The sequence below is a fragment of the Acanthopagrus latus genome, chromosome 22 (genome assembly GCF_904848185.1).
Source record: "Acanthopagrus latus isolate v.2019 chromosome 22, fAcaLat1.1, whole genome shotgun sequence".
Taxonomy (NCBI): domain Eukaryota; kingdom Metazoa; phylum Chordata; class Actinopteri; order Spariformes; family Sparidae; genus Acanthopagrus; species Acanthopagrus latus.
In genome coordinates, this window is record NC_051060.1 from 9583209 (window position 1) to 9607823 (window position 24615).

At 42.8% G+C, this 24615-nt stretch overlaps 2 protein-coding genes across 7 annotated transcripts; one reads left to right on the forward strand and one right to left on the reverse strand.

Annotated features, from left to right (window-relative positions):
• Positions 1-35: 35 nt before the first annotated feature.
• On the forward strand, positions 36-5463 carry hadhaa (hydroxyacyl-CoA dehydrogenase trifunctional multienzyme complex subunit alpha a). Of its 6 annotated transcripts, XR_005072503.1 has the most exons (6): positions 59-323; positions 1074-1144; positions 1263-1430; positions 2985-3087; positions 3177-4715; positions 5334-5463. XR_005072503.1 is itself a non-coding variant. In XM_037086404.1 (5 exons), the coding sequence occupies exons 1-5, from the start codon at positions 268-270 to the stop codon at positions 3531-3533; spliced, it is 321 nt and encodes a 106-aa protein (XP_036942299.1). In that variant the 5' UTR covers positions 216-267; the 3' UTR covers positions 3534-3652. The 6 variants fall into 6 exon arrangements, 3 of the variants coding, with proteins under 3 accessions (XP_036942299.1, XP_036942298.1, XP_036942297.1); XR_005072502.1 differs by lacking the exon at positions 5334-5463 and having other exon boundaries at positions 36-323; positions 1320-1430; positions 3177-3345; XR_005072501.1 differs by lacking the exon at positions 5334-5463 and having other exon boundaries at positions 216-289; positions 3177-3345.
• On the reverse strand, positions 4426-23555 carry gareml (GRB2 associated, regulator of MAPK1-like). Its single transcript, XM_037086400.1, has 7 exons — positions 23183-23555; positions 18330-18470; positions 12517-12647; positions 12190-12355; positions 10309-11159; positions 7415-7584; positions 4426-5930 (listed from the first exon to the last, which is right to left on the reverse strand). Exons 1-7 carry the CDS (start codon positions 23292-23294, stop codon positions 5330-5332), a joined length of 2172 nt encoding a protein of 723 aa, XP_036942295.1. The 5' UTR covers positions 23295-23555; the 3' UTR covers positions 4426-5329.
• Between the last annotated feature and the right edge of the window lie 1060 nt (positions 23556-24615).

Here is a 24615-nt window from a genome sequence, read left to right on the forward strand (position 1 = left end):
GGTACAGCTGTCTGACATAATGCCTGCATAAAACACACGGGTTACCATTGCGTAGTCACTTACCTACTTATGTCTGCGAGGTATTATGATGATGAATTGTAACACCAACATGATAAAATATTCATATTTTACAAATTAAAGATAATTATTTGAATACAATAACATTTTAGTCCAGGGCAATCTTTCAGTGTGTTTTGAGGTCCTTATCCTGTTTGCAACGCTACACTGTTGGCTCTGCTCTAGCGCCTCCAACGGTCAGAATATGTTATGTGCACAGAACCTGTGATAGGTGCGTTGAATACACTTTTCTCCATTATTGACAGGTAAATAACAGCTGGGTGACAATAGCACCATCTCATATACTCTCATTAACTGGGCCAGACTGATGGTTGACCAAAATATCAAGCCATTTCAGTAGAAGTATAGCTGTGTTATAATGTGAGTGACTTCCTATGATGTGGAAGTTTCAATCCTGTAATAGTTATTCAATTCGGATGTTAGCTCAAATTATCCTTTATTTGCATTGTCAGTATCACTAACAAACTGATTTAAATGTTCCCAATGGAGTTTTCCTGCAAACTCTCTAAAGTTATGTTTACATACACTGTGGACACATCAAGACACACTGTGTGTATCCTTGATAGTTTGATGATAAATTTAAAAGTACTTAAAAGATTTTCTTAGAAACAAAGTACAGAGTACAAACTGCACATCCATCTTGTCTCCAAAACAATATTTTGACAACCGCCACTGTGTAATCGACACTGGCCCTTTGCGGTTCACTTTCTTTCTTTTTTTTTTAATTTGACATAAGGTCATCAGAGCATGAAGGATGTTTAGTTAAAAAAAACATTCAATGTTAAATGTTAATGTTAAATGTTATTCAAATGTTCAGTCAGTTGGTGACAGGCTGGTTCCCTCGCCCTCACAGTGCCCTATACACCCTTGAGCAAGGACACCATTCATGTATATTTGTGCAATATATGCTAACAATACTACAACTTAGCATTATACAATACTGGTAGCCCACTGCCTGACGGCCTCTCATCTTTTGTACTCTTCTCTCCATCAAGCTCCAACACACGTCAGCTACCAGCTCAAGGATGATGTGGCAGATATACGACTCAATGATCCAACAGCCAAGGTGTGTGTGTGGGTGTGTGTTTATGGAAGAGAGTGTGAGACAGTACATGCATGTCAGGGAGACAGAGAGATTATGTTTGTGACAGTCCTGACTGCCTGTCTCTGTCTCTCGCTGACAGATGTGACATGACTAATCAGTGTGTGTGCGTTTGCTGGTGAACACACCGACGGCGCAGATGAAGTCTGAGCCGATGGAGGCGATGGGAGAGATCTGGTCGAACGGAGCTGTGATGCACTGTCTTCATCTCCGGCAAGCCTGGCTGCTCCATCACCGGAGCAGATATCAAGTAGGCTTGCTGCAGTTTAAACAAGTGTTTTCCGTACTTACGTGTGGTCGCTCCTACATTTGTATGTTGTTTGAACCAGAGGTAAAACGTTAAGTATGGTGCATTTTGACATTTTAAACTTTCCAGCAAACTGAAGACAGTCACACGAGTCACAACCATAAACATATTTTGAGAGTGAATTAGGCCTGACCATCAGCTGAACATCAACACCACCACCAAAGACCCCTAGGAGCTAAGCCTTCTGATCCCCCCCAAGTAAAGCTTTTCTGGCAGTTATTGATACTTTTGATGGATCTGGGTCAACATACCCTCTTTAACGATCCCCCGTATCTGTACTTCTATAAAACTGTATCACTTTTTTCATTCCGATTACGGGTTTTTTGTTGCTCATTATCTTGTGTGGCCAGTCCTCTTCCAGGTCACCATGTCAGAGTCGAGTTTGTGTGGCTCGGGCACCACTTAGCGATGTCGTCCCCTGGATCCAAACGTTTCACATCTATTTTATATAATTCCATTGTATCAGTCCATGATTTTTGTAAACTGTGTTTTTGTTGTTCTTTTCTGTACATTCGACATATATATTGCATGTCTGTCCATCCTGGGAGAGGGATCCCTCCTCCGTGGCTCTTCCTGTGGTTTTTCCTCATTCGAATCAAGGGTCTAAGGACAATTTCGCTCACTGTTCAGACTGTAAAGCCCACTGAGGCAATGTGATTATGATTTTAGGCTACATCCATGGAATTTATTTGATTTTGATTTAATTTGACCCGTTTTTTTTCGAAGGTAACTTTTCAATGTAAAATCACATTTTGCTGATGATCTTCATGGACACATCACGATGTATATAATGAGACGGATTTAGGTCAGCTAAAGATGGCAAAACACTATCTAATTACCTGACGTATAACGTTTAAACATTAGCTATCATTGAATTTGAAGGAGATCGCCCGGTGTCAAATCTGCCAGCTTTGGCTAAACAGGATCACTTTTGCCACATTTCTTTCGATTGGTCAGTCTTCTTGGCGGGTTTGTGCCCCACAAGCCATCTAGTTCCATTGTATTTGAGAAACTTCTCCAAAGCTTACGCCTAAAGAAACTACATGGACAAGTAGCACTACAGGTATGAGGAAAAACATGTTTTTTTGATTTTGGGTTGAACTGTCAGTTTAAAGTATTATGTCTGTCCCCCTTACGTCTTTACTCTCAGCGTGACTTAATCTTGTGAGAGCAGTGAGGAGGTCACCCATCTCCCCTGGGGAAGGTCAGAATAGACTGAGAAGGCTCCAGATCCCTATCTGCCCGCGCCACTCAGAGACCGCCTCAAACAGTCTGCATACACACTCCCATATTAATCAGTTATTCACTTAATGTCTTGAAAGCACTGTCACAGTCTTGCGCTGGTGGCTACTGAGTTCCACTGGAGTGTATTAAGGTCAAGAGGCTCACTTTAGGGGATATCTGCTCATAATATCAGCAACCGGCTCGTGTCATGCCCATTTGGTGTGTGTGTGTGTGTGTGTGTGTGTGTGTGTGTGTGTGTGTGTGTGTGTGTAGGTGGGTCTCCGCGGAGCGTCTGACATGGTGCTGACAGGCAGGAACTTCAGGGCAGATAAAGCCATGGAGATGGGTCTGGTGCAGCAGCTTGTGGACCCTCTGGGTATGTTCTACGTGTGGCATTTCTTCGCTGCTGAAGAAAGATAGTGTTGTTTTCCTGCTGTAATCTTCTGTGGTTTTGATCCTCCCAAGGGAACGGGAGGGGGATTAAACTGTTGTGCCTGTTAACTCCAGGCCTCGGTTGTGAAGCCTGAAGAGGAGAGAAACTGCTGAATACCTCAAGGAAGTTGCAGTGGACGTGGGCCAAAATAACTGCCAGCAAGACAGTCTATTTTTACCTTACACTGCTGTGTCCAAACAGCCTGTCGATCTGTCACTGCCTCTGACGGCTGTTTTATTTGACCAACTTCTATGCACACGTCTATGTAACATCTATGTGGATGAAACACAGGAGGATAACTCGCTTTCCAGAGGTCATTACGTTTTCTATTTATTTCGTATTCTCTTATTTATTTCTTCATCGCTCTTCTTACAGTGGCCTTGCAGTAACATGATCACATGAGAGAGAGAGAGAGAAAGCGAAAGAGAGAGAGAGAGGATGTATGGAGTTTCTGTCATCAGCGTCAGCGAGCAGCCTCTGACCCGTCTGCAGCCTTGTCAAGCTGCGGGAATGTTACGGAATTTAAAGAAAAATTGATCTCAGACAATACGAGAGAACAAAGGCTCGAATGGCAACAAGAGAATCACAAGAACTAACACACAGGATTACTTTGACGTTTACAACAACATAAATTTGCATTTTCACAGTTGTCTGGCCGACATGGATGATCTTGATTCTTGTAGCTGAGGCTGAAGTTCCTGGTTAGTTAACATTTTTATCATCAGGTTTTCTGATTTCAGACTCAGACTTGTCTTATTTTTTTAAGGTGTTTTTAGTTTTTTGTGTGTCACCATAGATCAAAGTAGTAGAATAATTATTAGATTTTCTCATGTTCCATGCACCTATTTTGATTATGTCAGGTAGAGGATACAGCAATTTATTTAAATGTCGGGCTGTTACTCATTATTGTTTTCTCAAGCTTTCAATCAGTCGAGTAAGAGTTAAGTGCAGGAAATTTAGGAAACTGATGAAAAATGACCATCGAATTCCCTCAGCTTATTTCAGAAAGTTTAAATGAGAGATGTTGCTAGAAAAATTGATCATTACCTACTAAAAGTTTATAATTGTATTATCTATTATTGGGCTTTGTACCTTCTCACATTTCTTTCCTGCATTTGTTTTTCTTTTTTTTCCAGACCTATTACTTCCAGGCAGTCTTCAGTGTGTTTTTGTGTCTCGTGATTTGTAGTGAAAGCAAATAATCAAAATAAAACATCCCCAAAATAATATCTGGGGAAGTTGTAACTTCTATTAAAGATGGCAACACATCTGTATATCTGACGACAGGCGGACAGACATATTGTGTCACAGAGGAATGTAAAATTGTTTAAAGGGCATGTAAAAAACAACTGTATATTGAAGTTCAGGTTCATAGTTCAGTGAATCATTGATCGGTACCACACACTCAATCAGTACCTCATTGGGTGCTTCTAACTCATACTTTCTTAAATTCCTTTTTTTTTATGTTACACTTTAAACAACTAACTCTTTATTGGCTCCTCAGAACCACTTTGTCAATTGAGCCAATTGCAGGCTGCTGAGGCTCGATGAGACGGATGAAGGACATTCAGGTAGGAACAGATTCAATGTTACATCTGTGTCATCACATGTCACCAACAGAGGCTGTAAATGCCCCTCATAATGAAAAAAACAACTTACATGAAACCTTCACTGTTGTTTGAACATTTTTTCTCTGATGCAATATTCTCCATTAGTTAAAATATTGTTTCTAGAGAATGAAAGAATTTTTCTCCCCTCACATCAGATTTTGTGTGAGGGTTGCACAGATCCACGTAGAGCTCAAAACCTTTTCGCTGTCTCGGAGAATGAAGAATGTGGTCGAAAAACTGCCCAGATACAAATTGAAGTGGGGCGCTCTCATCATGTGGCCCTCTGTTGTAGTCATTTGTTAGTAAACTAGTCCCAGTCTGTGATTCAGACAGGAAGTACACAGTTAGTCTGGCGTGAGAGCCAGTCAAGTGTCAGTCCTACAGTTTGACCACAGGGTGGCGTCGTTTCCTTTAGCATAATCTCAACGCTAGTCAGTCGTGGCTCAGCAGCCAGTCGGTCACAGTGGAAGGCACATTCAGGACGGCTCAGTAGCCAACAGGCACATTATCAGGACAGTGTGTGTGAGTGTGTGTGTGTGTGTGTGTGTGTGTGTGTGTGTGTGTGTGTGTATGTATTAGATCTTGGGCCTCCAGCCCTGTATGAACTGTGTGATCTTGGTGACATGGAGTCGGCTCAGGTGGAAGTCATGTGACAGGATATCGTCAGTCAGCTGCACCAGGAGACTGCCGTCGATTCGCTCCCTCTGGAACACGGCCACCGCGGCCTCTGATAGGCCGATGAACCGCAGACAGGCCGACACTTCCTCCAGCGACAGCACCGACAGATCAGCAGGGGGCCGCCAGGTAGGGTCAGGGGTCGTGGACAGCCCTTCAGTGACCCCTGTGGACGTCCCGCCACCCTCGGCACCTCTGGAGGAATCTGTTGTGGGATTGCCTGCAGGCTCAGGCGAGGGGCAGGGGGACTGGCGGTTGAAGGGGTTCAACGCACCGAAGGGAGCAAATCGACTCTGTGGAGGTGGCGGCCTTAGTCGCGGTCCAGAGGAGGTGAAGGAATCTACCCACGGCTCGGCCCAGGTGGCCTGTGCTGGCTGAGGATTGGCTGTGATGTCTACAGGGAGGGCAGAGACCGGCTCAGGACTGGCAGGGTTAGGAGCGGGGCAGTCCGCCCACGAGCAGGGGTAACAGTAGAGGGAAGCATCCGGAGAGGGCGAGCAGCTGGAGCAGAACAGGAGAAAGAGGCATGAGCTTCTAGTATCAGTCAACATGACTCAAAGCACCAAAAAATTAAATATGAAAAACTAAAACCATACACTTTTTATTGGGGTATAGTTAAGATATTCCCATATATTGAGGGTCAGAAGTTATCCAGACCTGTAGGTTACAGCTGGGCTGAAGTTTTTTCAGTATTAGTTCAAAACTTATTATTTTTTTTATTAATTTTTATTTCCCAGTATTTAAACGGGCTTCGAGGAACTTTAAACTGTTCATGAAACAGTCCCAAATTAAAACTGATGCCTCTATACAATCTATCTCTCTATTTATTTTTAATGCCAGTCACTACTTTGTTTATTTCCTACTTATCCAGATTGAATAGGTCATAAAATAAAAAGATATTTTTACGGTGGAGTGCTGAGGATGAATTTAGGGCTCGGACAGCCAGAGGAAAGAAGATGCTCTGTAGTCTGTAGTCAAACGAGAACAAAGTTGACTTTGTTTCACCCTCATCATCTTCTGTCCGAAGGGTGCAGAATCAACAAAAAAAAGGAGTTCCTTGTTGCACCTTAAAATGTACTTGAATTCAATCTCATAGTCGATTAAACAATCTCACCACAAGCTCCCTCAATTAGCTGCTCTGAAGCTTTGATCATATCACATGATCATCAGCAGATGGAGTTTGCCCAGTTGCCACAGAATTGTAAATCTCAATATTTCCACTTTTTTTAGCACTTCAAGGACTTTGTTGTTTGTGTCGGCTTAACAGCTGAGGTTTAAAATATTGAAGTGCTAAAAAAAAAAAAAAAAAAGTTTCAACATCCATCTACTGTTGAAGATCCCGTGTTTAAATCGAACGCTATAGAACAGCTGCTACATGGAGCTTTTGGTGAGACTTTTCCAATATTTTGGTTAATCTGGTCACTGTGTAAAAGGCTTTTTAAAGAGCAGAAATTATGATATTTTGTGGCAACCTCTGATTTGTAAACACAGCGTACATTAACTCAGTTTGAGCTGGAAGAGTGTTGGCCTCTTGTGCGATGTTTGTGGGCTTGTTTGTGCGATGAAGCCCATCCAAAGTAAAACAGTATCAGTCCTCTCAGTAATTATACTTATGATTTAGGGCTGCAACTAATGATTATTTTCATTGCTGATTCATCCATCGATTCTTTTCTCAAATTAGCTGTTTGGTCAAGAAAATGTCAAAAATGTCAATTCGTCTTTCCAAAAGCCCAAGATGACGCCCACAACCCAAAGATATTCAGTTTGCTGTCATAGAGTAAGAAAACAGAAAAGATTCACATTTAAGAAGCAGGAATCAGACACATTTGTATTTTTTTTCTTAAATCATCACTCCAACTGATTCATTAATCATCAGAATAGCTGGTGATTCATTTGATAGTTGACAGCTATCGGATTAATAGTTGCAGCTCTACGATGATTCTAATTAAATGTGATATGATTTGTTGCATGTTTTCACACTCTACCTGTCCTGAAGTCCAGAGGAGTAGAAGGAGAGGTTGGGTCTCGGGGAGGTGGAGGCTTTGGGGAAGCGAGGTGGGACGGGAGGGCTGGGGGCCGGACTGGAGATGGAGCCTCCTTTAGAGCAGCGGGGGGGAACTGGAGGGGCGATCAAGTAACGACACTCCTCTCTCACCTACACACAAAAACACACAAACACCGCACAGAAACATGAGACACAGTAAAAAAGTTAACTCCTGAAACTTGACTTCTCAGGAGGCTTCGTGGAGGGATTTTGTGCATATGTGTGCGAGCGTGTGTATGCGAGCGTGTGTGTGTGTGTGTGTGTGTGTGTGAGTGAGTGAGTGTGCGTGTCCGCTGGCTTGTCTCAATGTTCTGCTTGGTAAATGTCAAACTTGGTGACCTTTACACCTCAAACGAACTCCCTCACACACAGCAGCAAGCTCTTCACACACACGAGTGCACACACACACGCACACACAGTCTTGGCAGGCTAAATATCAGGGAATGAAGAACGCGGTGTGCGACAGGGTATAATCCAGCTGCATAGCAGACATCAACACCCACACACCCTCTGTGTACTGCTGCTAGCTGCCTTCACTTTGAAAGAAAAAAGTTAATTGAGCAAAACAAGCATGATAATTTTCCCCTCACAAACGCAGACAGGCCATATACACTAACATATGAACACCAATGTTGGTGAGCAACCTAATGGCTCCAAAATAAGAGCAGCTCAGCTACGAGAACAACCTTGTTTGAACCATCACACCACTATCTGGTTCAAAAACTATTTCTTTTTGAGACGTATTTACGTATGCAAGTAACGTGAGAAGCATCACACAAAAAAAGAATACAAAAAGTTTGAGAGCAGCCACAAAAATCTGAAAAAGAAATTGAGTGACACATCATGTATTACACATGACATTAATATTCACAACCTTCAGAGATATTCTAAATAAGAGAGGTGTCTCTTTCTATCAAGAGATGTTACACAGTGATGTTCTGCCTCATGTTGTTCATGGAAGCCTGTGCTTTCTTACTCTCTGATTGATATAGTATGTTGTGGAAATGAACAGGAAGATGCATTTTCTGTTTCCTCGTCATGTTCCTCGTCAGAAGAGGAAGAGGAGTTTGGACACCAAAAATTTCAAATACTACTTATTCAAGTATTCTAGATTAAAGGGTAGCCAAATTTACACATTCAAGTTTACATGTCTCAGGGACTACGATTGCATATGCGAAGTGTCCAGAAGAAGCTGCTTGTAATCTGACAAATTGCCCCCTGTTATGTCACTCCATTGTTAACATGCATTGTGGGTAATGAACACACTAATTTTTGAAAAGCGGTCCACTGGTCTGCATTACACTCTTGTAACAATGTTGGGCTTTCATTCCTCTCATTCTCCTCCTTTTTTGAAACCTGGGACCTACAATTTCCCACAATGCAACTAAGCCATTGAGTTACATCACTTGTGGCTTAGTCTTCAGCAGTACTCCCCAAGACCTGAAGACACACTTTAATCTGTAAAATTGGTGGAGTTACCCTTTAAGATCAAGTGCCTTACCTCTGTGAGAAAAAGGCAGAGTCCCCCCTGCTAATCACTGTTCCACTAGCATTATGGGAGCTTTAGTTGTTGAATATAAACAGAATAATTGCTATTTTACTTTGGTGTAATTATGAGGTGCACAAAACTGCTACCAAGGTACCGTAATGCTTAAAATATATACGGCATGTTAGTTGTTAGACCCATTTGTAAAGCAAATTTCCCACTTTTCACTGTTTCATATATCTGAATAAAGAAATTTAATCAAATACATCTAAGAAAAAAAAAAAAAAGGTATTTCAAGATTCCACCTGTTCTGTATAAAGAATTAATTTAAAATAAATATAGATTTTGTGACTAAAGACCTTCTACAGGCAATAAGGCCTTTTGATAACATCTCCTCAGTAGCACTTCATAAATGCTAGGCCAACAAAATCAAATATCACAATATTTTGGCAAGGATTAGAGCAACAGGCAGATAAGATCCGAAAATAACATCATCTTACTGTAATGCAGCTTTAAACGCAAGAAAAAGACAAAATTTTGGCTGTATAACAATATCTAAAATCTTGGACAATATACGGTCTCATATAAGATTAGGGATAACATTTTGATATATTACACAGCACCAATGCAAAATAAGTTGCATTACTCCACTTGAAAACACAAGCTTGCACTAGAGGCAAGAACCAAAATGGTCGAGAAAAAAGGGCAGGCAAAAAAACGTGTCCGAAATCCAGAAACAAAAATACACTGTCCGCTCTGTTTGACTGACAAGTAATCTTTTGGGAAGTGGATAACCTCTTTTACAGGTCACTGTCACTTTGTGGCTGGAAACAGGAAACGATGAAAATAAATGTTTTCACTATGTACAGAAATACTGCTAGACGTAGAATGCATAACAGTGAAGTACGATAGCTTTTATGTTTTTTTCTAATCATCAGATTTGATTTGACTGTCACTTTGTGGCCACTTTATGTCATGAAATCCATAATAATTTGGTTGTTCTGAAGACTAAAGTGACCATCAGTATTATACTACATTACTGGAATGAACTGACTCCCAGCTTTTTATTTAACTCTTGTGTTTAATGTATTCCAGGATACAGCACACGTGTACCTGCCTTCTTGGCGATGCTGACGCATGTATTCATGTGCTGTGAGTGTATGGCAGCCTTTCCAGGAAGTCAGTGGGTGTTTGTGTGTGTGCGTCAGTGAGGTTTAAAAGCTGTGATGTATGAATAATTCAAGGCCAGGCATCCTGACTTTTAACAACCGGATGCTGCTGTGGACAGAAATGCAGGATGAGAGATGGAGGGATGAAGAGAAGGACGGGAGGTGAAGACTGAAACTCACAGCATCAGATTTTGGAGGTACAGGTGGCGGGGTCGACACTCTTGTCACCACGGTGCCAAGAGAACCGTCCAAAGAGGAAGACGAATGGAAGGAGATGAGGTTTGGCTCCTTCCCCAAGCCTTCTGCATTCTGATTGGTCCAAAGTTCCTCATAAGGGATTTCCTCACTGGTCCTCATTTCAGCCTCAGTCCACTCAGGAGTCACATACTCCCGCTCCTCACCTGGCCCCTCCCCCAGCCGCTCTCCAATAGAGTCCCTGCAGCGCTGTGATAGGCTGTCCGAAACCCCACCCCCATACCCGCACATGGAGAGGCGCTGTAGCGCCGGTGCCAAGGAGTCCTGGCCCGACACACACATTCGAGAGCGCCGCGGGCTCACACACTCCTCCGTCATACACTCCAGCTCTGGCCGGGTCTCTCTAACAGCCCGAGAGTAGGCATCTGGATCAAACGAGTGTCGCAACAGGAGGCTCTCTAGCGCTGCTGTGTGGACGGAGGCCTCGGCCACGTTGAACCGGGGCATGCAGCGCAGCAGCAGGAAGTGGGAGGGGGAGACTTCCTGTCGGCGAAGAACCATGCAGAGCACCACCGTCTTGCTGACGATGTTGAGCAGCTTGTACCGGTGGCCCTCCCGGACCGCGTGGCGGTCATAGGGGTTCCGTGGTGGTCGTGAAGGCACAGACACATTGACGGGGAGGCGAACCCTCTCGATGATGCTGCGTACCGTGTGCTCCCCCCCCAGCATGCCTTGCTCCAGCGGGGAGCGTGTGCAAAAGCGTCCACGGCAGCCGAAGGGCAGGCTGACGCTCTGATTGGTGCGATGGTTCATACAGACCAGACAGGGAGTTTTACCTGAGGAGGAAGACAAAGGTGGATTAGGTCAGAGAGCACTAAACAAAAAATATATGTGTGGGAAAACTGTTACACACTTAATCGATTAGATGTATTTGGAGACAGTCTAGATTTAAGGTGCCTGGTGGGCAACTCACATGCAACGTGCTGGCGACCCTTGCATTAAAGACATTGTAGATCGTACACTATACAAATGATCTGTCCAAGTTGTTTGTGCTCTGATTTGCAGTGAAAATACAATGAAGGAAAAGAAAAGAATACGGGTGCAATAATTGGAGGCAAACAAATATATTTGTGATGCCAATATATAATGACAGATACTAACAGACTGTCTGCTCTCATTAGCATGTTGCTGTCCCCTACCCCAACCCGTTCCATTACATGACCAAGTTTATAGCATGCTCTTTTGGATATCTGGGAGACAAGCTCCTGGGCTGCGTCTCTGAATTGTTCACACATTGGGAACAAGTGCTGATTTGCCTCTCATAAGGAGCTTTTGTTGCTTTTGTCTTTGAGCAAGTTAAAGATCAGGATTAAAGTTTTATAGTGGGAGCCTGGAGCCAGGAAACTGCTCTTTTTTCTTTAACCCTGAAAAATGACTTGATGTCATAGTTCTGGTTGGGGTTATAAACATATCTTAAGCGGAGTTTGTAATTTACAGTTTGGCAGTGCGATGTACTGAGCATGGTTGACTTTATTTCCAAATACAGTGCATCGCTGGCAGGTCACAGCTGCATGGTCAAAGTTGAATAAACTGCAAGTCCATAGGGACTGAAACAGGAAACAATGAAACTAAATGTGATCACTATGTACATAAATGCTGCTAGAAGAAAATGCATTCAAACAGCTGCAAAGATCACTCTACCCCTTTCAATCTTTGAAACAAGCCAATCAGATCACAAGGGGGAATAAACGTCTCACCCCATACAGTTGGGACAAAGATTTCAGTGATTCACTTTTCCCTTCCTTTCATGTGCCTGAACAACGACTGAAATATGACTCAGCAACTCAACAGTTTGGTCTTATTTACTTCTAGGAGTCTTGCCCAGGCGTCTCAGGAGCGCGCTAAGTCCCGTCTTTTCCTTCGAGGGCGTGGCGCAGAGAAGCTCCGCCTTCCCCATGAGTGACAGCTCGTCTCCAGCCTGCAGAGTGAAGCTGTAGGGCTCGCTGTCCTCGCTGAACTCGCCTGAAACCACCTGCATTAAGCACACGTATGGGCATGTGGACATGATATTGCATGAGAAGAGCTTAAACATTATCTGGCAAAAGCAAACAAAATGCAACGCAGTGCACAAAAGTACTACTAAATAAGGAGATGGGGTAAAGAACCATGTGTGAGTCTGTAAGAAAAACAAACCTTGACGCTAAATGTGATCGTCTCCATGACAAAGACCCTGTCAGGGAAGACTCCAGCAACTTCCTCAACACTGGAAAAATACTGGACCGGATCCCTGACGTCTCGGTCTTCATCCAACAACTTGAACTTCCCTGCAGAGAAAATGGAAGCAGGACAGAGGAGAGAGAAGAGGCGGGTGAAGGAGGTTTAAAAAAGGAGGTACAAAGATGGAAGGAGGAAGAAACTTGTAAAAAGGAAGAGAAGGAAAGCAAGATGGAAGAATAAGGTGGAGGAAGCCCAGAGGGGAGGAAAATGTGGGCAAATGAGGAGGAAGGAAAGAAGGTAGGCAAGGGAAGAGGAGGAAAGAGAAGGAGGGAGGAAAGGGTAGAGGAGGAAAGCAAGGAAAGGGAGGAAAAAAGGTCAAAAGTTGTTTTTGTTCTGCATTTTGCTTTTTTTCCGGACTCCCCGCAGTCTTACTGAAATCACACACACACACACACACACACACACACACACACACACACACACACACACACACACACACACACACACACACACACACATCTGCAGGAGACACTATGTGGATGAGAAGAATACAAAGACACCTCCATGACCTATGACCTGGCACCAGCTCCCGGCCAATCAACAGCCGGCGGGGTTGGCATGGCAACCAATAAAGGACCCCCATTCTCACGCAGAGCAGAGACACATCACCATGGAGACACTCTCACATACACACTCACGCACACATATACACACTCACACACACACACTCTCTCTCTCTTTCACCCTTTCTTACTCTTGCTCATCCCCTCCTCCGTCTGATGATCTGTAAGTCTTTCACATTCGCTCCAGTAGCTGTGTTTGTGCTCTCTGTTCTTAAAACTGTAAGTGTTTTCGGTCCGTGCCACATTTGATGCTGAACCACTCCAAGAGGCTCCAAATCAGCCTTGTTAAAATCAAACCACCCTTTATTCTTGATTACAGTACTGAATTGGAATTAACTACAACAACCCTCCAAGGACCCCCTTCTCTTTCTCAGAGTCAAAGTGTTTGTGTGTGTGAAGGAAAGAGAGAGGAGAAAGTTTTTGTGTCTGAGAGGCAGAGCAGAATACCAAACTCCACCATCCTCTCGCCAGAACCTCCCTCCCTTTCTCACCCCCTCTTTCTCCTGCTCCCCCCACCTTCCAATTCAATCGGAGCCCCCAGGATAAGGAGCCTCCACCGGCCAAACATTGCCAGCAAATGCTACTTTTCAACACAACCCGCGAGAAGAGACCCCGTTTTTACCATGCTTGACTTCTGTATTGCTTATTTATCTAATAATTTAACAGTAATTTATATGAAACCATTAGCTAGCTAAGTTTGATTAGTCATTCTCAGCTGAGCTTTAATGTTTGCTAGCTTAGTTAGCAAGCCTCTTACCCTTGTGCAGATGCACGCTTCCTTAAGCATTTGACATTAGTTAACTTAGTTAGCAAGCCACTCAACCATGAGTAGATGCATCCTGGGTTTTAATGTCAGCTTGCTTTGTCAGCTTGGTTAGCATGCCTCTATGAGTACTCTTCCTACTGTGTGGTGACAGGGTTAGTGTTAGGGTTGCTGGAAAGAGACATTGATTTTTTTTTTTTTTTTTTTTTATGCCATTGTCGTTTTAATGTGTAATAATGTTTAGTGCGTCTGTAGATGATTTTAAGTCCCCAGGTCATGATTTCTGGAAAGAGACTTTACTGTTTGGTTTTCAAATTGTTACCATTTATTTCACTGAGCACCAGAAGTCGAATGCCATCTGGTTCCACTGTATTCAAGAGAAGGTTTCATCTCCAAAACTTGCCCCATAGGTAAGCGGGTGTCTTTTTGAACTGTCCCTTTAACAAGCTACTATTACTGTGTGAGAAAATGTTGCCCCGATAGATAAAAACAGAATCAGTCTGAGGCTTTTAAAATCCTCACACAGAGGGCTTTGGCAGCTAGTTCCACATAACAACTGTGGCTGTGGCGCCACTGGCTTCCCTGAAACCCATTCATTCAGCTTTTTCTGCCCTCATCCTCGCCTCTCACTGATGGACAGAGGAGGATAACAGACAGAGAGAGAGAGAGAGGATGAGAAGGAGGGAGCTTCCTGTTGTCCGTCCCTGGGGGGAAACCTATATTGCTCTCCTCCTAAGCTTATTTAGACTTCCTGTATGAAGTCATCACACAGACATTAGCTCATCACTGGCGATGGCCTCTGATTCAACAACTACTCACCTGTCATATTTAAAGAGACTTGTGTATTTAGGTAGCCCTAAAAGTATGCATAAATCTCAACTGGCTGTGTTGGCTGTCTCGCTCTTGTCTACCGGAATGCAATCGTTAAAACGACTCACAGGGATGATTAGGTTGATGTAATGCTTCGGGGTCTGGCAACAGAACTGCCCCCAGCAATGTAAACGCATGCATTATTTTGCCAGAAAAACCTCCCAGTCTGAAAGAACCCTGTGGCAGCCCTTTTAAAGTTGTTACTAAGACCTATTAAACCCCATTTAAACCAGTGAAACTGTTTTTGTTCCTTCTCAACGGTAACTTCCATTTGAAAAAAAAGTCCCGGCACACACATTACTAATGAGCTAAACTCAAGAATGTGGGTCTTTTTGAAAAATCTGGCAACCAGATGATTAAAAAAAAGAAGGATCAGCAAGAGAAGGCAATGTTACAAAAAAAAGGAAAGTAAATAACTATTTTTTGAACAGGTCAGAATATCTATGATTACATTGTACAGATCAACTGACTGACCAGTTAGCATCAGAACCCCTAGTTATGTTTGTCCACTGTTAACTGTATTAAAATGTATTAAAAGAAAACAGCCGCATCTTCAACAATGTTGACCATAAGAGAGTAAAATTTGAATTCTTACTTTCCTATAAAAGGAAGTACAGTCACTTATCTTTTGACAGAAGCCCTGGGGGGAAAACTGGACCGCGAAACTGCTCAAACAGCAAGACAGCCAACCAAAACTTCTGATAAGCCAGAACTCCATCTGATTGTAGATCTGATAGAAAACTATTTTTAGAGGTAATTATTTGAAAAGATTACTGCAGTGTACTTTAATTATTAGATTCTGGATGAAGTTTACTGTTTCAGTGCACTGATGTAATTTTAATAATAGAATTTTATGGATTATTGCAAAAATCAGATAATATTTCATACACTGTGGGTATCAGCATCGGCCTCAAAATCTGATCATATGTCCAGCTCTGGTTGTAACTTCCATGAATGTCAAGCAACAACGAATCTGGCAGGAATTTGACCTGGTTTGGTTGGAGGCGACCCAATCAGGGTGAAAATCATGCTTAATTTGCACAGTATGTGGTTGACTTTAAGAGGTGTAGATGTAAACTTTGAGACAACAATGGCTACAGAAAGTTTCCACCATATTTTCTAACATTACTGTGGCTTGATCGTAATATTTCCATTATTTTTGTTTTAATATATTAAATTATAATGCACAATGACGAGGCTTTTCCTTTCACCTATAACCATTGCGGCTATTCTTGACAGTACCTGTGAAGTGGGGGGAAGGCAGAAACATTGTGTACAAGGAACGTCTGAGCCACTCTTGGAAATTTTGGTGAAAAAGGGCCTTAAAGAGATACTCAGGTCAAGTCAGTGCACTTGCATTATGAGAAATGTAGGATCCAATTTTGCTACTGAAACACTGTAATTGTCCCTCTACCATATCGAAACAAAGACCATTACTACTCTCTTAGTATTTGGACTCGGCCGTTAATTTCTCCAGTATTGGTGGTCACACACTTCCGATGTGAAAAGCTGAAATGTCTAAAATGACAATGATCTCAACATCCCCTCCCCTCCCACCCAAAATGTTCTTTCATTCTTCCGAAAAGGAGCCTGAGAGGCGGCAAGCGGAGAGAGGTGACATCAGCAGTCCATCAGTGAAGGAAACAATGAAGAGGAGGCATTAGGATCCAGTTACAGAGCGAATAATGTGACTGGTCAGACAGTCGGAACAATGGGATAGTGGGGATAGAGCTCCGGTGAGGTCATAATGACTCGACTCATTCAGCAGGAAGACAACAGGTCAATGGACAGGAGGAGTCAGGGAAGGTCATATCTACAGGAGCTGGTGGGATGAATGAATGTGAGCTGCAGTGAGTGTAACGTCGCTGTTTTTTTTTTTGTTTTTTTTTTAAGCCTGAATCACTACTGTTAAACGCAAACATTTATTTGGAGAAATGATCACTTGTTTTTTCACAGTTTCACACAAATTACAATTTTCATAGTGTCTGTGTTCACTGTACTGTTAGTGAATGATGTGGATGTAGTGACTGAAGGTCAGAATTATAGCAAGTAGAACAGCCTGGGAGGAAATGTTCCTGTCATGCAGCCTTTAAAGCAATCTTATAACAAAACCTTTCCCTACTTCCCACCTCCCTACTAGTCAATCAACTGATATGAATTAATTGAGAAACCCAGCATTTCCCCAATGAGTGAGCACTTGGCGATTGTGGCGAGAAAAACTGCCTCTTAACAGCATTTGCATTGCTCACACCTCGCCCATTTTCAAAACAAGCAACCCTTTTTTAATGTATTTTCTCAACTGTACACCTATAAAGCTCCCTGATTGTTTCTTGCAGGGTTCTGATGCGAACTGCGTTGATGAAAATCTGTCCAGAGACATGCAAGCACCTGGCAAAATACTCAAAATCGCTCCTGTGTTTGTCCCCAACAACAAAAGGTGTCGCTAGGAACACATTCTGCTGTGTGTACTCGCACACAGATTCACATACTGAAAACATCAATCGATGCTGTCACAGCTGGTAAAAATCTAATACCAATTTAATCTCATTTTACAATAATGTTAAACTATCAATGTATTGCCATTATGTCTGTATTTTTCCATCAAAGGGAGAGATGTCTTACGCTCCTAAGTCAGTCTGACATATTGCCCATATCTTTGAAAACTTTAAGATGTTTCCAAGGATTTCATCTTTCTGTATGTTGGAACAAATGTTGTCTGCACAGCATGAGTCTGTAACAGACTGGCTCAAGACAAAAGGCTAAACAAGACAAATTGCAGTGGTATTTCTTATGCCCAACATGAAACACAAAGAAGGTCATGAACATAAACTCTGAGATATATAACACAAACATACAATTTTACTGCTGACAGTTTAAATCATAGATGGTAGTCGGGACGATTGTGGGAAACATATTCACTTTCTTTAGAAAGAAATCTGTCATGACTCTGGGAGTTTATACTTGTGTTCCCTTTTACCTTGGACTTGAAAGGTCTGAGCTAATCCGTCTTTCTTTCGGGGAGTTCATGTTTTGGTTCTGCGTTACACTGAACTTGAAAGATTTGGGATGTTGTCTGCCAAGTTCATGATGAGTCACCAGAAAACCATAAAATAGGAGACCGCTCCACTTCCAAATGTCTTCTCATTTTATCTGAGCTCCACTAAGACAAACTCTTATGAACTTGGTTCACATGGGAATAAAGTACTGAACTTGAGGTTACTGTATCTCAGCTCCAGAAATGATCTTATCTTAATCTGAAGAGACAATTTCCCCCCCCCTCCAGAAAAAAAAATAAAGGGATTTATTTTCCCCTGGAGGAAAAGAAAATTTAGGGGAAAACTGGTATTTGAAGGGCCAAAAAAGGGCCGAAATTTTGACTGACTATTAAATCCTTTTGTGCATGCAAGACTAGAAATGCTGTGTGTGTGTGTGTGTGTGTGTGTGTGTGTGTGTGTGTGTGTGTGTGTGTGTGTGTGTGTGTGTGTGTGTGCGTGCGCTTGTGCGTGCATGTGTGTGTGAGCGAGCGTGCTCACCCTGGTATTGCAGAGGGATGTCTATCTTGGGTCCAATGACGTAGTGTCCCTCCTCTAAGCTGTGGGCAGTCACTGTGGTCCACTGACGACAGGAGTGTAACAGCACCACATCCTCCTCCGACAGGCCCTCCACACATTCACCTGGAACACACACACACACACACACACACACAGACAAATGGATTAGGAATAAACTAATAGTCTACCAACAAAAAGATAACAGTTTTTTTCATTATTTCAGAGCTCACAGTAAGTATGTGTAAGTAGGGAAAACAGTTCAACACTCCTCCTGACACACACGCATCCAGCTTCCATAATTACCACCATCAGTGATGGTTCACTAAGCCTAACCTCCTCATCAGGACGCTGCTATACAATTGGCAACCCACTATTACACAGCCCCCATACATACACACACGTACATTCAGCCACGCACACACACACACACACACACACACACACACACACAGAGCTCTCCAGCTTTCACTAAAGCCATCATGTCGCACAACAGCATTGATTTCTGCTGATAGCACAGTGGTACAATTCAATCACATCACACACACACAACCACGCACACACACACACACACACACACACAGAAACTCACACAGATCGCCTCTTTTTGCTCTTGTTGCTGATGGATAGCTGTTAAACCTTTTAAACTAACAGTCATGTTGATGGATGGGTTGAACACACACACAGGACACATGATGAGAGACTGTCAGTAGAAATATAAAGGGGCCCTCTGACATGGTAATTATCAGCTTCTGATACCTGTATGAGTCAGATCGCTCTGGCCGGTGAACATGTCAAAGCCTTTCGCCCAAAACACCAAAAAACAGACACATGTCCCTCTCATCCCATCTGTACCGGCTGCCATCTCTCCTAAAGTGCATGGCTCCTGGATAACTCACAGGCCCTGATATGAAACGTTTTCATCAAGAAGGATTTCCTGCTGTCACGAAATCCGTCACAAAGAAAAAGACAGTGAAAGGAAGTCAACTGAACACTTGTCTCCATTACAGACAGACAGCAAGTTTATTATCTGAGCTATGATGAACGTCCACTTGATCGGAAGCTAACACGACGTGTTTGCATTGGTGACGTGTGTGGAAGGACGGCTGTGTATGTGTGTTTGTTAGTTGATTGGTTGCCTGGTTGTCGGTCGGGGTTGCCTTGTCAGCAGGATTACACAAAAACTACCAGACGGATTTCAACAAAACTCAGATGGAGGATGAGTCTCTGCACGGAGCAGAGCCCAGTAAGTCTTGGTGCAGATTCAAAGAAAAGGAATAGTAGCCTGTAATGTATATTGTACAGCTGCAATGATTAGTTGAGAAGTTGTCAGCTAAAAAGTAAAAGTCCAATATTTCCCTCAGGAATGTAGTCAGGAAGGACAAAATAATGACAAAGGGGTACTTCAACATTGAGTAGATAAACTTTTCACTTTCCTTTACTGGCTACAACCTCGGCTACTTCCACCCAGATTACGTGTTAAAGTGTTGTTTTCTTGTGATGAGTAATTTACACTTCATTTCACTGACACGCAGACTGAGAATGCATTTGTGTCGCCTGATTTACCTCGCAAACAAGGCCATACTTCATCCGTAAGGCAAATATTTAATCTCGAGTTTAAGTCTGGAGCGTCTGCCAGGTAAGCCAGTGAAATACACCCCCACACTCACATACCACTGAACAACAGTCTGTCCATGCTGATGAAAAAAATCAGATTTTGTATGTCGTTTAATAGGCACTTTGTGGTTTTGGAGTAGACATTCAAGCTCAATTTACAATATTAATGAGGCGATAATACAATGTTTGCCATAACCAAATGAAGGAGCTGTTCTCAGAGGAAGATAAGGAACACTGTTTGAAGCCTGAGAGGTGGCAGGGTCCGCCACATATAAACAAAGTCATTGTTTACTCAGTTTATTCAGTCATAAAAACAAAAAGTTTGTTTATTTGGTGTGATTAAGCACACAAGAAATCAGTCAGCGAAGACATCTGAATACAGTTTCTTCCCTCAGACCACACAGTGCACCTTTAATATCTAATGAAGGGAAAATCTCGCCCCACCGCGCTGACTGACATCACGCCCTGTTGTAAATAACTAACCACCATCTGTGTTGGCCGTCCGTGCAAACAAACAGGCATCCGTGGGGGTGACTACAGTACGGTTAATAAACACCCACTGGGTGCTGCCGTCCGTCCCTTCACACAACGACGCGCGCCCGGCAGCGGTAAGGTGCGTAATTTCGGGGAGCGTGCCACGGCTCGGACGCGCGCTTCTCTCCAAGAAGTAAAGTTGGAGGTTTTTCCTGCTCGTTAGTATTCACCACATTCACCGACAGATTACAGCATTTACATATGAAAAGAATTGAGCAGCACTTCAGCAGCACAACAGACACTTTGTGGCTTTCCGGGCCTCGCTGGACTGGAACAACTTTGGCCATGACACCCATCGACCGTTCCCAAAGTAAAGACCCCAGATCGGCTCGATCACGCAATCACGATGATGGCGGCAAATATAACAACTGATGAAGAGAAAACCGAACATGAATGTTGCATAATGACCCCTCCTTATGCAAGTCGGTGGGCTGATGTGAGCTAGAAAAGTCAGTTTCCGAGAATAAATGCTGCAGCTGCGTCAAGGTGGCCCGATTTAACCGAAGTCTTAACGGACATACAGAGATGGTACTTTCAAAATAAGAGCACCAAATGTTTCCAGGCAGCTAACCCTAACCCAGTCACTAAAACCTGTCAATACACTGGACATTTATTGACAAATGGCTTTGTTAATGTTTTGTTCAAATACATCAATAATGTCCAAAGCACGTGTTGAGCAAGTAACAGCTGCTGTTATTTGATGAAGCTTATAAGTTATATTCAGGAGAAAGTTGAGGATGAGACTCAATAATCAGCTTTTCTAACAAATAGCACCTTTAAATGCAGTCTTGTATTCAGATATTTTAAAAGAAACGTTATTTATACACTCTGTACTCTATATGGATTGTGAGTCTGACTCATCATAGATAAAATGTACTTGATGAAAGTAATTTCACTTGTCTGTCACTTACTGAATGTGTTGACATGGTAACCAGGAGCGGATTCATTCATGTGATTCATTAAGTATAACACAGGCTCATAAGCAGAGATAGTCTCTAATCTACAAGTGTCATCAGTAATATTGCAGTTCTGGGTAATGGAGTTCCAATTTATCATCCAGTAGTGTGAGAATGTTGCAAAGTCAAATTTGGGTATCACCCTGTTGTTAGTGAATAAAGGGTAACTATAAACTACTTTTCAGACGGTATAAAGCAAGAGCACTGAGACAACGTCTTGCTCCACTTTAATGTCCACCTCATCAATAGGACATCTGAACACTGACATCACCTCACTGTCTTACATTATGTCACTCCGCCAGTATTGATCATCACTGACATTACAGGCATAATTAGTTCCCTATCTAAATTAAGGAACAGAATGAAAAACATATAATTTGTCTAATTGCCATTGATTACATTACTGCAGCTTTTTACTGCTGCAATTATATGATTGGGACGTACTACTTCATTATCACAATGTACCTTGAACTTTGACCCTCTTGCTCCTATATCTGTTGCAGCCTTAGCAGGACATTTTGGAGTCCAAATGGAATGCACCAACCCTGCGCTCCAATACCCATACTACCATGCTATTTAGTATGTCAGAAAAAAAAGATTGAGAATGTACCAATATTAAGACTGAGAAACACAGGATGCCAAAAACTCCAGGATGCCGTATTATATTTGGTCAAACTGTTGCAGTATGGAAGCCAGCATGCTTTTCTGGCTATTCTGACACACAGTCCTCTGCTCAGTGGGAGATATGTCACAAAAGTCATGGTGTGTCATGCAAATATAAACACAGACGAGATAGCACAAGCATATGACTGCTCACTGACACCACAATAAGGGATGAAGGCACATTTAAGTGAAAGTACTTCCTTCCTTGTCCACAAAATTTCATGCTAAGGCTGCGACGGATATGGGAGCAAGAGGGTGAAGGTTCAAAGTGCACTGTTGTGACAACGTCGTACGTCCCAATTGTATGTATACTGCATGCAACAGTATGTAATTTGTAAGGGCAGCCGCAGTAAAGCAAAACGAGAAAGTATGCAATTCTGAACACACCTTAAATCCTTTTCTGGGATACTAAATAGTATGGTGGTATGAGTATTGAAACGCTAGTATTTTCCAGTTGTACTCCAAAGTTAGTGCTAGGGCTGCAACAGATATAGGAGCGAGAGGGTCGTATTCAAACCCAGATCATTATTTCACGATACACATGGCACCTTTAACTTAATTTAAAACTCTTGCTTTCTACTATTAGATCATCGCTATCAACATCACTTTATGATCCCTCTGATAACTGATTACATTCGTTTATTTTATTGTTTAAAAACGGTTGTGGTTTTTACAGATACATGACAAAGTTAAAGTGTTTATTTTGAAAGTTCTGACCGGAAGTCGTGCCCTTTCCTGTCGCACTTGACGCCGTTAGAACGCTCCACAGATTCCTCACTAAATTACTGCACTCGTTCATGAATCCCACCGTCGTTTTGCTCACAAAACCTCACAGAAACGCTCTTTCCTCGATGAAAGTTAAAGTTTTCCCTCTCTCCCTGACTGTAAAAGCACATTTATCGACATTTGTCATCACTCCTGTCACGGTTCATCTCGACTCTGGCGACGTGAGACGACGGAGGAGCGTCCGAGTTAGCTAACAGTCGTGATAAAAGTGGCTAAAAGTTTTTTTTTCTTGTCAGCGGCCGTGCTGGAGGGTCGAGGCACCGGGTGGAGGTGGACTCTTACCGTGGGCCAGGCGGACCAGGGTGGGCAGACGGAACTTGCTGACCACCGCGTCCAACGGCAGCGCCAACGGGCTCCAAGATATCTCCGACAGGCTCGCCGACAACTTCTCCATCCTCCCGGGTCATCACGGTACCGGAGATAATGGTGATGGTGATGGCGAAGGTAACGAGGGTGGCGTCAGCGGCGAGGAGGGCGGCGAAGCGGAGGAGGGTGAGGGTGATGATGATGATGGTGGTGGTAGTGGTGGTGGTGGTTTAATGTCAAAGAGTTTCGCCATGTTTGAATGTGGGAGAGAGGGAGAGAGAGAGAGAGGGGGGAGCGCAGTCACAGTCGGTGCGCACGGGCGGTGGGAGGGAGCGAGAGCCCTCTCTGTCTCCCTGTGTCATTTATCAGCGTACACCACCCACACACACACACACACACACACACACACACACACACCAGTGCAGGGTCAGTCAAACTTTAATCTTAAACAGTTTGTCATCATAATAGAGGAGAAGATCAAACATATGAATCAATCAAACTTTATTTATACAGCACTTTTCAGACAAAATCAAAGATCAATTCAAGTGATTGAATGAAACATGGTGTAAAATCAGCTGTAAAGACTAATATACATCCATATCAATAGAATGGATAGGAGAACAAGAAAAGACTAAAACAAGCAATAAAAAAAATGTTGTTAAAAAGTAAATTATTTAACAGTGATATGTAAACACAAATCTACGGAATATAGTACAAAGAATATAGAAATATATAACCATAAATATTGTAATACATTGCATAAAAGCCAGACTGAATAGATATGTTTGAATTTAAAAGTAAATGGACTTACATTTCCACAGTGCTTTCCCAGTTTATAGATAGAAAATCCATATAAAATGAAAATGCTTACATTGTTTTAAAATAAAATAATAGGGTAGATAAAATAAAATACTGAGGTAAATAAAATATTGAGGTATCGAAGAGAAAAGGTAAGTGGAACATAAGGTGCAGCTAAAAGTGCTCTGCAGCACTTGTCACATTAACTCACTGATGACAGAGGCTGCCGTGCAATGCAAGGTTCAGTATCTTGCTCAAGGATACTTGGACACGTAGCCAGGGACTCAAACCAGCGACCTCCTGATTACTGGATGACCTGCTCCCCCTCCTGAGCTACAGTGGCCCCGTAGTACCGATATTTCCAGCTCCTCTCAGATTCTCCAGCAGGCTGTTGGAACGGCTCGGACGTCGAGCCTCTTATCTGTGCCATTGTTTGATAATCTGACTCATATCATCATGTTTTCCTCATCAATCATTGCACCAGTTTGTCCACAGAGGTACCCACCCACACACCTGCCTGAACAGTAGATTCAAGGACTGTTTGATCAGGATTTCACAACGTTTTCTGGCCTGCTGTAGGCTCGTTGTAACATCCCAACATTTTCATGAGC

Coding starts and splice junctions, on each gene's coding strand:
- hadhaa (XM_037086402.1), top strand. CDS start 268: ATGTGCACAGAACCTGTGATAG. Junction 290..1,073: donor GTGCACAGAACCTGTGATAG/GTGCGTTGAATA, acceptor CTCTCCATCAAG/CTCCAACACACGTCAGCTAC. Junction 1,145..1,319: donor TCAATGATCCAACAGCCAAG/GTGTGTGTGTGG, acceptor CCGACGGCGCAG/ATGAAGTCTGAGCCGATGGA.
- gareml (XM_037086400.1), bottom strand. CDS start 23,294: ATGGAGAAGTTGTCGGCGAGCCTGTCGGAGATATCTTGGAGCCCGTTG. Junction 11,160..12,189: donor CCTGGGCAAGACTCCTAGAA/GTAAATAAGACC, acceptor CTTCCTCCTCAG/GTAAAACTCCCTGTCTGGTC. Junction 7,585..10,308: donor TACCTCCAAAATCTGATGCT/GTGAGTTTCAGT, acceptor TTTTGTGTGTAG/GTGAGAGAGGAGTGTCGTTA.